Raw genomic sequence first — 13,899 nt, forward strand, 5'->3', positions numbered from 1 at the left:
GAGGGCCAGTCGTCAGTCCAAAATGGTCTTGAAGTCTGCGGTCAGGCCGGGGTCAGCCGCTGCCTCCAGGGCGGCCAGCGTCACCCTCGGGAGCTGCCGGCACAGGTGTGCTTTGGCTGTAAGAGGACGAGTGACATCAGAATGCCCCGGACGAAGCCGACCTTCACCACGGCCTCGGGACTCCGCTGAGGGCCAGGCAGGCGAGGTCTATGCGCTGAGCGCCTGCCCCATGCAGGCCAGGCTCCGGGTGCCTGGTGCGGCGGGCGGGAGGGACTTGCTGCTGGGGGTCCCTCTGCCCGTGTAGGGGCTGCCAGGGCAGAGGCCTGAGGACTTGGGTTGTGGGTGTAGAGGACACCCAGGCTAGCGGGGTGGAGGGAATGGGGCCTTGGCCTCTCCCCACAGACAGGAGGTGAGGTGTGCAGAGGCAGAGTGACCGGGCGGGCGTGCCAGGCTCTGGGCTGAGAGAGCCCGCGACCCCAGGGCACCTGCACCCCATCCCTTGGAGGCTCCTGGACCCACCCACCGCCATTCAGACACGGGGGAGCCCAGACATTGCTCAGGCACACACACGGCAGGACGGGGCCCTGCACCTGCACAAAGGGGCGCTCACACTTACCTGCCCGGAGAGCCCCCAGAAGACACCTGTAGGTGCCCCCGTGACGGGCCAGCTTGAGCAGGAAGGCGTGGAAGCACAGCCACCGTGCGGCCTCAGAAGGAAACGGGCCGGAGGCGCCCTCGGCCCCCAGGGACATCCCTGGGGGGACACAAGGACAGGCTAAGGCCCTGCCCAGAAAGACCACATGCTCCGATGTGCCCGATGCTGCCTGGGGTCCCTGCCCCGCCCCCCACGAGCCCAGGAGCAGGGGCAGAGGCCGGGGGACGGACAGGCAATTTTGTTTCAAGGTCAGCCCCAACACAGGTTTGGGGATCCCTGATGGCTGGCGCTTTGTTCCCCTTCTCAGAAGGAACTCCCACAAAACGGAAGTAACCAGGACCCTAGGGACACAGCACGGCCCGAGCTGCAGACCGGCCAGGGGCTTGCGGGACGGAGCTGTAGGGAGCGGGGACGGGGATGCCGGGGGGAAAGGCCGGGCTGCAGACAGGCGTGGGGCACAGCCCCCTCCCCACTGCTGGCCTGCATTTGTGCACGAGGCCGAGGGCCCCGAGGGGAGGGGCGCCAACACGCCCAAGCCTGACGGGGGAGCTCCCCGAGCGCACGGCCGCGCTGTGTTGGAAGCGTGCAGGGGAGCATCCCGCGCATCGCTGCACTACAGGGGACCCCTCAAAATCCCCCCGCCGTGCCCAGGTTCCCACCCACACACACCTGTGTTCCTGGCTTTCAGGTGGGAGTAGCAGTGCGACGCGGTGTCCGAGATGACACGGAGGAAGAAGGAGGGGTTCTTCCTCACTGGCTGGTTGAACGGGAACTGGAGCACACACGCGTGGAACCTGGCGAAGGGATGCTTTGTGAGAGGAGAGTCCCCTGGCTGGGACACGTGCATGCATGTGTGTGTGCACACATGTGTGTCTGTGTGTGCACATGTCCCTGTGTGCATGTTCGCGTGTGCACGTGTCCCCGTGTGTCTGTGTGTGCACGCATGTGTCTGTGTGTGCACGTCCCTGTGTGTGTGCATGTGCACGTGTGCACGTGTCCCCATGTGTCTGTGTGCATGCATGTCTGTGTGTGCACATGTCCCTGTGTGTGTGCACGTTCGCGTGTGCACGTGTCCCCATGTGTCTGTGTGCACGCATGTGTCTGTGTGTGCATGTCCCTGTGTGTCCCTGTGCATGTGTGCACGTGTCCCCATGTGTCTGTGTGTGCACGCATGTGCCTGTGTGTGCACGTCCCTGTATGTGTGCATGTGCATGTGTGCACATGTCCCCATGTGTCTGTGTGCATGCATGTGAGTGCATGTGCACATTTGTCCCCATGTGTCTTTGTGTGCACGCATGTCTGTGTGCACGTCCCTGTGTGTGCATGTTCACGTGTGCACGTGTCCCCATGTGTCTGTGTGCATGCATGTGAGTGCATGTGCACACGTGTCCCCATGTGTGTGCGTTCATTGTCCACACGCGTGTGCACACGTGTCCCTATGTGACCGCATGTGCACGGGACCGCACGACAAGCCCCTCCCCAGGTACCTCGTGCTCCCGGCCTCACCGACCACCCGCGCCCCTTCTGGAGTAACGTGCCCGCGTGTCGCCCTGCCAGCAACCTGCCTTCACACGCACGATAACCCTACTGAGGCGGGAAGTACTCTCCCACCTGTGGAGACCAGAGCCAGGTTTGGAAACAGCGCACGCACCACTCCAGGTCACACAGACTCACCCAGGCCCTACACGGATGCCTGGCCCCTTGTCCGCCCCGCGGCTCACGTGTCCATCTGTCCTGACTGTGGCTGCAAGTTAGCAGCTCCCCTGAGTGGCCAGGAGCAGGTCTCCCTTGTGAACCAGGGCAAAGCCCAGCTTTGTGTCCCCGAGGCCAGGGCAGCCACTGTGACCCCGTGGCCGACACGGCCTGAGGTGGAAGGGACCCCTCCCCCAAGAGCTGTAGGAAGGGACAAGCACCAGAGGGCCCACAGCTGCCCAGCCACACCCATCCTCAGCAGGGCGACCCGGAGCCGTCCAGGGGCCGAGAACGTTCCAGAAGCACACGGGGCCTCAGACGTTCCCATTAGTGGGGCGGGAATGGCCGCTGGGCTGTTTGGGGGCCACATCCCACCACCCCTTTCTGGGGGACATCAGAGGGCCACGACCCTCACCTGTACCCGCCTGATCCTCTGCTCTCGGGGACCCAAGCCCTGTGGTGTCTGCCTTCCACCCCCACACGCGGGCTGCCCGCACCTGCCTCGTGTCCCCGGCCCCTGCGAGGTCCCGGGTCAGGGCTCAGGAGTGGGGACACCGCAGGCCACGCTGGCCACCCACCGCTGCCTGGTGACAGGACAGACACCCCCACCCACGCGAGGTGTACGTACACACACACACACGAAGCTGCAGCGTCTGTAGCTGAAAACTTGGCAAATACCTCATGCTTATAAGCTGGGACCCAGGAGGGCAGGGCGCTCTCCCAGGCGAGGGAGGGCTGGGGCCACGGTGGGCCCGTGGCCTGTGGCCGTGTGGCCGGGGACCCACCTGTAGGCCTGCAGGAGGAATATCTTGTAAATGTTTGTATAGACCGTGTGGACGCTGTTCACCTGGGTCACAAAGAAAGAGAAACGCTGCAAATACACCTGGAATTTAGACTTGTCTTACTTCATCCCCAGGTCAAAGGGAGGCAGAAGGCAGCGGCCCTGGGTGGCGGCGGCAGGGGCTGCTGGCGGGAAGGACAGGCAGGGAGGGGCGAGGAGGTGGGCGCCAAGCAGCTCTAGGCTGAGCCCCAGCGCCGCGGACCCCACTGTGGGGAGGCACCCCGGCGCCCGGAACGATGGGCTCAGGCGGGGTGAGGGCATTCGCATCCGTGTACACGCTTACACACACATGCGCACACGTGCACTCACACAAACACCTGTATGCTTGGCGCACGCGTGCCGTAAACCACACAGGCCGCGCGGGTATGAGTTGGCCCGAGGGCACCTGCCGGCCATGCGCTCACCTGCAGATCCAGAAACAAAGCGCAGCACTTTAGCCGCAAGACCGCAAACAGCTTGCGCCGCATGTTCCTCCCGGGCTTGGCGCCCTGGCTGAAGGTGAGGCTTGAGCGGATGGAGGTCTGGGCGTAGCTGCGGGACAGAGCAGGAGGCCCTGAGCTGCGAGTCCTCCTCGCGGCAGCCAGCCTGCCCGCCCACCCACGCTGTCAAGTCTGCACCCTGATCACACCTCACACGCGTGCGTCCGCCCACGCCCGGGCCACAGGCGGTGGGAGCAGAGAGCACGGGGGACTCAGACGGGGTGCGGCCCTCACGCACCACACACATCTGGGTCAGTCTGGGTCATGTACACGTTCATTTGTTAGTGACAAACAGCACAGAGCACCAATAAAATCTACGGGATTCAACCAAATGCGTTAATCACACGGCAAACACACGCCTGACCGGATGCCTTCCTGGGAGAGGGTCCGAGCTGGGTGGGGTCTCCTCAGGCTCGGCGGGGCAGCTCTGGCCACACGGGGCCTTGAGGCCACAGCCCGGAGGGCTTCTCGCAGGAGGAGGCCGCCGCCCCCCCCCACAGCCTGACCCTGTGGATGAGGCTGACGTGGTCTCAAGGTGGGAAACACGTAAGACACGGGAAGTGGGAGGAGAGTCGCCCACTCAGCACCAGCGACACCAGTGGGCGCCCCAAGCACGCCGCATCCCTGCACCTACGCACCCGAAACGCCCCCGTGACCCGTGTAGTCTGTGGCCGGGGAAGTATTCCTCAGCACCAGCTTCAAACACGCTAACCTCGAAAGCAACTTTTCATCTCATTGAGTATTTTTTGACAGCAATGTCAAGGGCAGAACAGTTCCTTCCGGGTGAGTCGTGACACCCACCCGGCCGCAGAGGTGGGTCTCGTTAGCTGCCCGAACAAACAGTCAAGCGAAACCTCTGATGATGTCCGTGATTTTTGTTCCTTGAGGACAGATTTTTGGAAGTGCAGTTACTGGGAAAATGTATGAATGTTTCAAGAACTTTAATACAAATTTGCTGCTTTCCAGAGAAGTCACTGCAGTTTGCCTAGCCCTCAGAAACGTGCCCACATGCCCGGGCCTGACGGGAGCGTGGGCGCCTGGGACGGGGCCTTCTCTGGCGGGTGGCGAGAGCTGGCGGAAGCCCCTCCACACGCCGCCCCCTCTGCTCCCTGACGGCATCCACCGCAGCCTCGCTACAAGCCTCCGAGTGCAACCTCTGCAGAGCTCAGTGCACGGGAGGCCCTGGAGCCAGGCCCGGGTTCGAATCCTGCGTCCCATGCAGCTGGGTGACCCGGGACAGGTCCCTCGTCTGCGCCCAAAGGACACATCTGAGAAGTGGCAGCGGGCCCCACCTACCGGGCTTGGCGAGGCCACTCGTGCTTAGAGACGCGGCTACCGTCTGCCCAAACGCTTCAGGCTCCTAGGTGCTCAGAGCCGCTCGCTGCTTCCTTTCCGGTCTGCCAGTCCTGCTCACTCCTCCCCTGCGCCAGGTCGGAGGGCCTTCATCCACCTGTTTTCTGAGTCCTCCTGCTGTCCCTGCTGTTTTGTTCCTGAGCACGCCCAGAACTCGCTCCTGGGTGCGCCGTGACGCAAAGCTTGAGATGCGCTGACTGCTCCTAGTTGGTTTTCTCAACCAGGCGTCCTCCCCTCACTCCCACCCGCGCAGCACGGCAAACTCGCTCATGCTCGCGAGGGCGGCCCCGGCACTCTGGCCGTCTCGCCTGGGCTGGGGTTTGGGGAGGACTTGGAAGTCCGCAAGACAAGCCCGCCTCGCCACTGTCCTTTCCAGGATGGTTCTCCTGCCCCTCGTGTCTCCTCCCCCTCGTGCTCACTCCTCCCCCTGCACAGGACACCTGGCGGGGTTCCAGGCACCTCTGCCTCTGCAGCTGAGCCCTAGGGCTGCACCCGTGAACAGGCTTGTGCTGAGAGGTCCTGTGGAAGCATGGCTGCCCACGCGCTCTCGGGCATCGTCATCACCCGGCCAGGATCACCCGGAATGGTGGTGCCTGTCCCCCAAATGGCCATAGCTTCTTGGGGAGCAGACGGTGGTGGGCCGTTCATGACCAACAGATGTGGTCGAGGCCGGACGGCGAGGGAGGGCTGGAAGCTGGGGAGTCAGAGTCGAGTCCCAAGGATGAGACCAACCAAAGATGGGGGCGGTGGGTGGCGGGGGCAGGAAAGGGGCCTGGGCTTCGCACGCGGAAGCACAGACGTGGATCCATATGGGGGGGTGGGGGCAGCAAAGCGGGCTGGGAGAGCGGAAAGCACACCGTGGAAACAAACTGGGAGCGTTCAAGCCAGGACAGCGGAGTCCCCGACTAGCAAAGGGAAGGCCCGCCCTCCAGCCCGGCTGTGGAATCAGTATTTCGTGTTCATACAAGAGCAGGTTCCTGCATCCACGTCTGTCCTGAGCTGTGTGTGGGCCAAGCCCGAGGTTGGGCTGGGGGCTCTCAGGCTCAGGGGAAACTGGCCGTGAGGGGCTGCACTGAGTCCCCAAGTCCACATGTTACAGCCCTAACCCACGTGACTGTGTGTGGGGACGGGGTCTGTAAGAAGCAATTAAGACTAAGGTCATAGTGGGCCCTGACCCAACAGCACTGATGTCCTTGGAGGAAGAGAGACGCCAGACATGCCTGAACGCAGAAGGACGTGAGGACACAGGGAGACCACGACGGACACCACGAGGAGAACCAACCCTGCCCGCAGGCGGATCTCGGACTCACAGCCTCCACAAAGCGAGAACAGAAAGTCCGGGAGAGCTGTTGGTCTGCGGTATTGTGCACGCAGCCCAGGCTCACCGGGTCAGGGTCCCACGTACCGCATACACGGCAGGCCCCGTGCACCACAGCCCTGCTCCCCAGGGAGGCCACAGTGTGCGAATCGGGGTTGCCCCCATCCTAAGGAGCTTGTGTCCAGCAGGTCCCCAAACCTCTGACCTCAGATCTACACAGCGTCCCTGCAGAACACACCGGTGACCCCCCAAATCTCCGGCACAAATTCCTCTTACCAAAAAAGCCCAGAAACCTGCTCGCCTAGTGAGTGCGCTCAATCCCAAGGAGGATGTGTTGCCGCCCCCGTCTGGACCGGACGCTGGGCACCCCTGACCTGTGACCCACCCGTCACACGCGGAGACGGGAACGTCCACTCGCGGGCGCACTCACCTGGAGTAGTCGCAGGACACCTCCAGGGTCCGGGTGTCCAGCAGTAAGCCACACCACGGGAACAGGGAGTGGGCCGGCAGCTGCAGGGGGGCCGCGCTGCCCGGGGCAATGTCCTCCACCGGGAAGTTCACTGCTGTCTTCTGCAAGTTGGCCGTGCAGCCGTACTCAGGAACCCCCCTGACCAGCGCCCTGACGCAGAGAGACCAAGTCAGCCCCCGGGAGGAGAGGGGGACGCCGCCGGGGGCTCATTCAGTGTCACGGCCACGGGCGCTGAGCCGGAGCCACGGGCACGGCGGCGGGCGTGGGTGCTGCCCTGGGGACTGGGCTGGCTCCCCAGAGGCCCCTTGGAAGTTGGGGCACGCGCTGCAGTGGGCGGACGGCAGACGGGGCCGCGCTGCACACGCGGGAACAGAAATGAGGCCGCGAGCGAGCTCGTGCGGCTCCCCTTTCTTCCTGTAGGCCACGTGGGAGGGACGTCTGCCTGGACTTGCTAAAGGGTGGTGCTACGAGGCCTGGGGGCCACATGGGGGTTGGTTATTTTGCCAGAATTAAATTGGGCACGTGGGGTCCTCAGCGCCATCCCTCTCAGGCCCCAGGAGTCTTCCTTCCAAGTGTGCTTTTCCAGGGAAGGATAAAGTCATAAACCGAGGGGTGTTTGCTCTAGTTGCTGGCTGTCCTTGGACAAACCCGTCGCCCCGAGCCTGCCCGCGGGGGAGTCCCAGGGCTCAGAGGGACCGAGAGTCCTGTGAGTGTGCCCTAGGGCCACCGTCCACACAGCAGCCCGCACAGGATGCCCTTAAATGTAAATTCATCTCGCAAGGGGGGAAATGTTACCCCGCGGCGAGTCAGGTCAGCTGCTCATGGGCATCAGGAGTGCCGTGGAGACGCGCGTGGGGGCCTCACCTGAGAAAGGCCTGCGCTTGCGTCAGGTGAGGCGTGACCAGCAGGAAGTCGTCCACCAGACGCAGGAGCAACCTACAAGGGGACAGACGCGCCGGGTGCTGCGGCAGGGGCCCGGACGTCCGAGAAACTTAAACATCCCAGTTCACAAGGACAAGGGTAAAGGAACTTTCTGCAAAGAATCTAGACAAAGGCCTACACTCCTCATGGGACGTGGCTGCAGCCGGGGACGCACAGGTGGGGGCGCAGCCGTGGGTCCGAAGCCCGTGGAAACGCGCTCAGGCCCTGGCCATGCTAGCTGCCGCTTCTACGCCTACACTCAAGACCCGCTCACTACCTCCCACGTGACCTGACACAAAGCCAAGAGTATGGCCCCGTCCACACACCGAGGACCCAAGATGTGAGGTGGGGCACAAGCTAGTCCACACACACACCCCCCATGAGGGATCCATACCCGTCCTGCTGGATTCCAGGAAACAACCTGCTCTCCATGTCCCCATAGCACAGACTGCACAGCAGCGTGGACAGGATGGAGCCCTGAGGGATCCCCTGGCACTGGACGTATGACCTGGGGGGTAGGACACGGGTAGAAGCAGGTCCCGGCGGACCTTGCGTTATAGACACACGTGCGTGCAGACCACGCACGCGGACCACGCATGCATGGAGACACACCGCACGCAGACCACGCACATAGACCACACACGCATGGAGACCATGCACACACACCACACATGCATGGAGACACACTGCACGCAGACCACACAGACATGCAGACCACACACGCATGGAGACACACCGCACGCAGACCACAGACACACACACAGACCACATACACAGACCACGCACAGACCACGCATGCATGGAGACACACCACACGCAGACCACACATGTAGACCACAGACACACACAAAGACCACATACACAGACACAGATACATGCTGATCACACACACAGACCACAGACACAAACGCAGACCACGTACACAGACCACGCACAGACCATGCATGCATAGAGACCACGCACGCACACCACAGACACGCAGACCACAGACCACGTACAGGTGCACACACGCCACACACACGGGAGGGTACGTGAACCGAGGTTTGTCTTGTGCTCCCGTGAAGCCCTGCCAGGTGTCAATTTACACATGCGACTGTCCACATGGGCCTGACCCATTTTTATAAAGGTCAGAGCAGGCAGAGAAGTGAGTGGTGCCTCTCTGGGGGAGGCGTGGGGGTCACAGGCGTGGCCTTTTCCACGGAGGAAGTTCTCTTTTGACATGGGCGCCACTGAGAGGCATGGCGCCTTGGTGTAGACTCAGCCGCCGTGCACTCATCAGGAGCGTTGTTCAGAATGCAGACGTTATTTTATATTTGGAATATAACTACATTTAATGAGTGCTATAATTCTTTATAACACAATAATAACAATACATCCTTTAATTAAAAAGCTTCTGATTCCTAGAGCATAGGGAGTGATCCCAGGGAAGGCGCCCACATTCGAAGCTGACTTCTAACGACCTTGGCTGTGAGCCTGAACCCCCAGGACCACCGCTCTCATCAGACACACGCTGGGGTCCTCATGCAGGGGCTCACCCAGAGAAGTCCGGTTTTGTGTGTATAAATAAAAAAATCATCTGCCGGCATTTAAATGCCAAAGGACTTCCTGAACCCTGGGAGTCGAGTGGCCGGAGGGCCTGCAGAGGGTCTGGAGGTGACGACAGGAAGGTGCCGAGGACCCCGACTCACTTGCCCCCGATCCTTATGACATGGTTGTGCACCAGGCGCAGGAAGAGGTGGAAAAGGCCGCTGCTGGTTTCGTTCAGAGAGGAGCTCTGGAAGAGCAAACGGAGGTGTGGGCGGGCGGGGGAGCCACGCTGATGCCATGCTGGGCGGTCCGCGGCTCTGGCCGGGCTCGAGCCTGTGGACGCCAGCCCAGACGGCACGTGCCAGTGTGTCCCGCAGCAGCTGGTGGCAAGCCGGCAGCTGGAGAACACGGGTCTGCACATCTCAGAGCCTCAGTGGGTGGACCGGCTTGTCCCTAGAACTGGGTCTGCAAGAGGCCACAGAACCGTGGGGGACTGACCCATCACCGAGGGCCCTGCACTCAGAAACGGCCCCCACTTACATGCAAGAAAAATGGGTTTCCCACTAGATGGTCATCCCAGCTGGGGCTACAGGGCAAATCCAACTTGTCCTCCTAAAGGGAGGGGGCATGTTTTCTTTCGGCCTCACAATCAAAACCGAGAGAGAGGATGTCTCTAGCAAATCACGAGGACGCAGCCGGACTGCAGCAGGGAATCTGGCGGCGTGGTTTGTGAAGAGGCTGCACCCGGGCCCCTCCAGCCAGACGGTGACCGCCGCCTGCGTGCTCGCCCCTCCCCAGCAGCAAGCCACGTGCCTGACCCCCCACCTGCTCGATGACCACGGCATCCCTCAGTGAGCTTGTCTCTTGCAGACGCTCCACAAACTGTCTCATGTACGGCGGGAGGTCTGCGAAGGTGGACACCTGCTGGCACAGAGAAGGGGGTGAGAGGCACGCCACCCAGGCCCGGCGAGCAGAAGTCACGTCGCGGGAGACCTTGCCCGCATCTGGAACGAGCAGGTGCCGTCCGGGAATGGGAGGGTATGGCACTGGGAGCAGGTCAGGACCACAGCGCACAGGAACCGTCCACCTGGTCACTCCCCTGACAACGGATGACATCTGAGGAAAGCCACTGGGGGTCCCAGGCTTTGGGGGGGGGCCCGTCTTCCCGAGACCCCTCCCTGAGGCCTGTCCATTCACCGTGGGAGATGGAGCCCGAGCAGAAGGCAGTGGGGGTCACAGCCACCCAAGCAGCCAGGATGGAGGGGCTGGTCTGGGGAGGAGGGGACTGCAGAGAAATGAGCCCAAACTGCAACCTCTTCCCTAGTCCCACCAACTCTGAGCATCAGGTGCTGCAGGGGGTTGCTGGGCGCTGCTGCAGAGGCCGTGAGGGGGGCTCTCAGGGGAGCGTGGGGGGTGGGGGTGGTGGTGGTCTAATACCAGCCCTGTCTGATCAAAGTGATCCACCGAGCCCCACCGTCAGAGGAGAGATTCTCCCGTGGAGAAAACCAGTATCATGCAAAACCTTTGCTTTAAAATTTTTCTTTAGAAGACTGGCATCTCATGGAAACGAACGGGGGGGTGGGGGGGTGACCACAAGTGAAACAACAGCAGACGAGGCCGCTACTGAGTTGCCAAGATTTAAAAATCAACAAAGAAAAAACAATAAACAACATAGTAAAACAAAGAAAAAGAAGGAAAGATGAACCAGAGGCTGGAGTCTGAGAAAATTCACATGGGATTCGAGAACTGAAGAGCAGGCTCGGTGAGCTGAAGAATCCAAGAAACGGCTTTAACAGGTGGTCAGACGAGAATGCGAGGTGTGGCCGGAGTCCGCGTGCAGAACAGACGCAAAGAGAAACCAAGACCGTGAACAAGCTGCCACACTAGGTCCCGGAAATAAGCTCCGCGGACGGAGCCCGAGCGCAGGGGCTGTTCTCACGGAAACGCAGAACGGCGTCACCACGGCCGGGGACAGACAGCGTCGCAGCTGGACGGACGCCGTCAGGCCCGAACCCCTGCCTAACTGGCTCCATTAAAGTGAAAAACTTCTGTTCATCGAAAGACCCTGTTTGTGACCAAAAAGGCATAGACAGGCCGAGAAGGGGTTTGCGGTGCGTCCCTCGGACCAAGGACTGGCACCAGACGTGTGAAGATCCCCGAGAAATCCGTGACAAACGGCACGTGGCTCATCACAAGCGGGGAGCTGACCTCAACGGGCACCTCACAAGTGGCCACTTTGTGCAGGGCGCTCAGCGTGCACACGTCGCAGGGACACTGGGCCCCGGAGCAGTGCCGTGCCCGGGACGCTGTGGGCGCGAGCTCGGCCGGCCCCTGCGGCGGGGCGCACGTGGCAGCGTGGGCGGGCACCGTCCCCCAACACGAACGGCCCCCCCAGCAACACCCCCAACAGAAACGAGAGCTCTTGGCTCACGGAGGACCCGTCAGGCGAACGCCCGCCCAGCAGAAAGCAGAGCCCCGCTGGGCAGCCGCCCCAGAACTCCGACCACGACAAGGAGAGAGAAGAGCTGCTACCCACCACCCGGCCGCGTCTCAGACTCGCGGGGGAGCAGGGGAAACCAGACAGGAAGGGCACGTTCTGCCTGATCTCACGTTCGTGGAATTCGAGACAGGTACCTGGGTCCACATGACTGACGTCAGAGCTGGGGACACCCCGGAGAGGGGCAGAGGAGTCTCGTGGGCACCCGTGATTTTCTACATCTCAACCCAGGTGGTGGCTGCCACCTGTGTCCGCACGGGCAAAACTGCATTTCGCTGCAGACTCAGGATTTGCAAACCACACTCATCTGAGCCTCGCCCCAGAGGTGGTCACATGGGCTCTCCTGAGAACTGGGTCGGCTCCTTCCCCTCGGCAGCCTTCCGCCTCCCCACAGCACGGTGCTGCTCTGGGGGCCTGGGTGTTCAGACGGCTGGTAGGGAACTGCCGCATGCTGGCCAGGCCACTCGTCCTTCCCCAGCCCTGGCCTCCAGGGGCGGGGGTGACCCCAGACCCTCAGCTCTGCTGCGTGGGCAGGGGCAGCGAGTGAGGCCCAGCTGTCCTGGGCAAGGCGCCACCCGGCCCTCCCCTCTCCCTCAGCGCTGGCCCATGGGGCACACTGAGCCCTCCGCACGACCACGGGCCAGGGGGCGTCTGTGGGGACGTTGGCTCCACTGCCACCAGCATACTGTCCGGGGGCGGCCTCTGTAAACGGACAGCGGGAGCAGTGGCCCCAGGATGAGAGGCCTCGAACAGAACAGGACGAGAGTGTGAGGCGCTTTCCGGGTCTGGGGGCAGATGGAGTGCAGCTCAGCACCCACGGACGTGGGCAGATGCACCCACGTCATGGACACGTCCACACCGCAGACACCCTCGTCATGGAACACGCACCCCCGGGGCTCTTACGTGTCTCTTGAAGGACTTCCGGACGTGTCCCTGGGCGGTTCTCCGGACCATGGCATACTGACGCACACAGTAGGTGTTTTCTTGAGGCCTGATCACGTTGGCAATCACCTCTACCAGCCTGTCCTGGGGGAGGGCATCATACGCCCCGGTCACATCCACCTACGTGGGAATGGATGTGCTGTTTACGGGCTGCCCCCAGGGTCCCCGGTACTGCCAGTCCTGACCTGCTGTTACCGAATTCAGGGGAACCAGACGCGGGAGGACCCGAGACACCCTGCACCCCCACTGTCCCCCTGTCCCCGCCGCACACACCTGACACCCCGCCCCCAGACTCAGCACCCCAGGGCAGGCCTGCATCCCTCCCTACACCCGGAGACGTGATGTGGCTTCCCCAAGCGACGCCCCATTCGGGCAAACTCAGGGGCTAAAGGCCAGCACTCCCGCCCCCTGCCCCGGCCAGGCCCACGGTGCACGGCCAGCTGGTGGGGGGGCTGCTCCCGTAGGCCGGACGTGGCCAGCTGGCTCACTTGGGTGTGGGGTGGGGACCGGAACCGGGCACCCACCTTGACGAAGTACAGCTGGGGCGCCGGGTCCCGGGCCCGCATGCGCAGCACGAAGGCGCGCCAGGCCCTGTGGATGTCATCCATGCCCAGCACGGAGGCCCCCAGGAGGCTGGGGCGCCGGGCCCGCTCATAGTTCAGCACACTGAACAGCGTCTTCACTTGCGAGGTGAGGTGCTGGACCTGTAAAGCTGGCCCACGACCGGGGCTGCACCCTCAGACGACGCCCATCAAATGGGGGCCTGCGGCAGACCTCCCACCCTACCTCCGGGGCCCCCGGGAACAGCTCCCTGCCTCTGCGCCTCCCCTCGCCCACCCAGCATCCCCCAGATTCCGGAAGGGGCCGACGGCCGATCCCCCCACGCCCCCAGGCCCCGGGTCTCCCCAGGGGTCCAGTACAGGATGTCCAGAAACTGCAGCTAGCCCCAGGTGTCTGCGTTCTCCAGCTACCGAGCCCCCACCACAGACGGGGCAGGACACGCAGGAGGAACTCCTCTTCACTCGCAGACCCCACCAGGCCCCCCGCCAACATCGACAGCCCAGCTTTCTTATTTGGGGGCATCACAACGACAAGATCACCCCCAAACACGCTATGGGGCCACTAGAAAGGGGTCAGAGCTCTGGTGACAGAGATGCCATGGGGGGGTACATGTTGGGAGGTGCTAACCACGGGGGTGAGATCCT

The 13,899-nt window shown here is 62.6% G+C and overlaps 1 protein-coding gene across 1 annotated transcript in view; it reads right to left on the reverse strand.

The window, feature by feature from the left end:
• Positions 1-13,899, reverse strand: part of TERT (telomerase reverse transcriptase) — a 21,239-nt gene continuing 7,340 nt past the window's right edge. Inside the window, exons 5-16 of the mRNA XM_032415403.1 lie at positions 13,219-13,398; positions 12,656-12,814; positions 10,081-10,176; positions 9,417-9,502; positions 8,123-8,236; positions 7,672-7,743; positions 6,769-6,957; positions 3,593-3,719; positions 3,133-3,194; positions 1,325-1,449; positions 617-754; positions 1-116 (exon numbers count right to left, since the gene is read on the reverse strand). Of these exons, the coding sequence (XP_032271294.1) occupies positions 13-116; positions 617-754; positions 1,325-1,449; positions 3,133-3,194; positions 3,593-3,719; positions 6,769-6,957; positions 7,672-7,743; positions 8,123-8,236; positions 9,417-9,502; positions 10,081-10,176; positions 12,656-12,814; positions 13,219-13,398 (1,452 nt within the window). The 3' untranslated portion in view covers positions 1-12. The remainder of the gene's footprint in view (positions 117-616; positions 755-1,324; positions 1,450-3,132; positions 3,195-3,592; positions 3,720-6,768; positions 6,958-7,671; positions 7,744-8,122; positions 8,237-9,416; positions 9,503-10,080; positions 10,177-12,655; positions 12,815-13,218; positions 13,399-13,899) is intronic.

The sequence above is a fragment of the Phoca vitulina genome, unplaced genomic scaffold (genome assembly GCF_004348235.1).
Source record: "Phoca vitulina isolate PV1807 unplaced genomic scaffold, GSC_HSeal_1.0 scaffold17, whole genome shotgun sequence".
Lineage (NCBI taxonomy): Eukaryota > Metazoa > Chordata > Mammalia > Carnivora > Phocidae > Phoca > Phoca vitulina.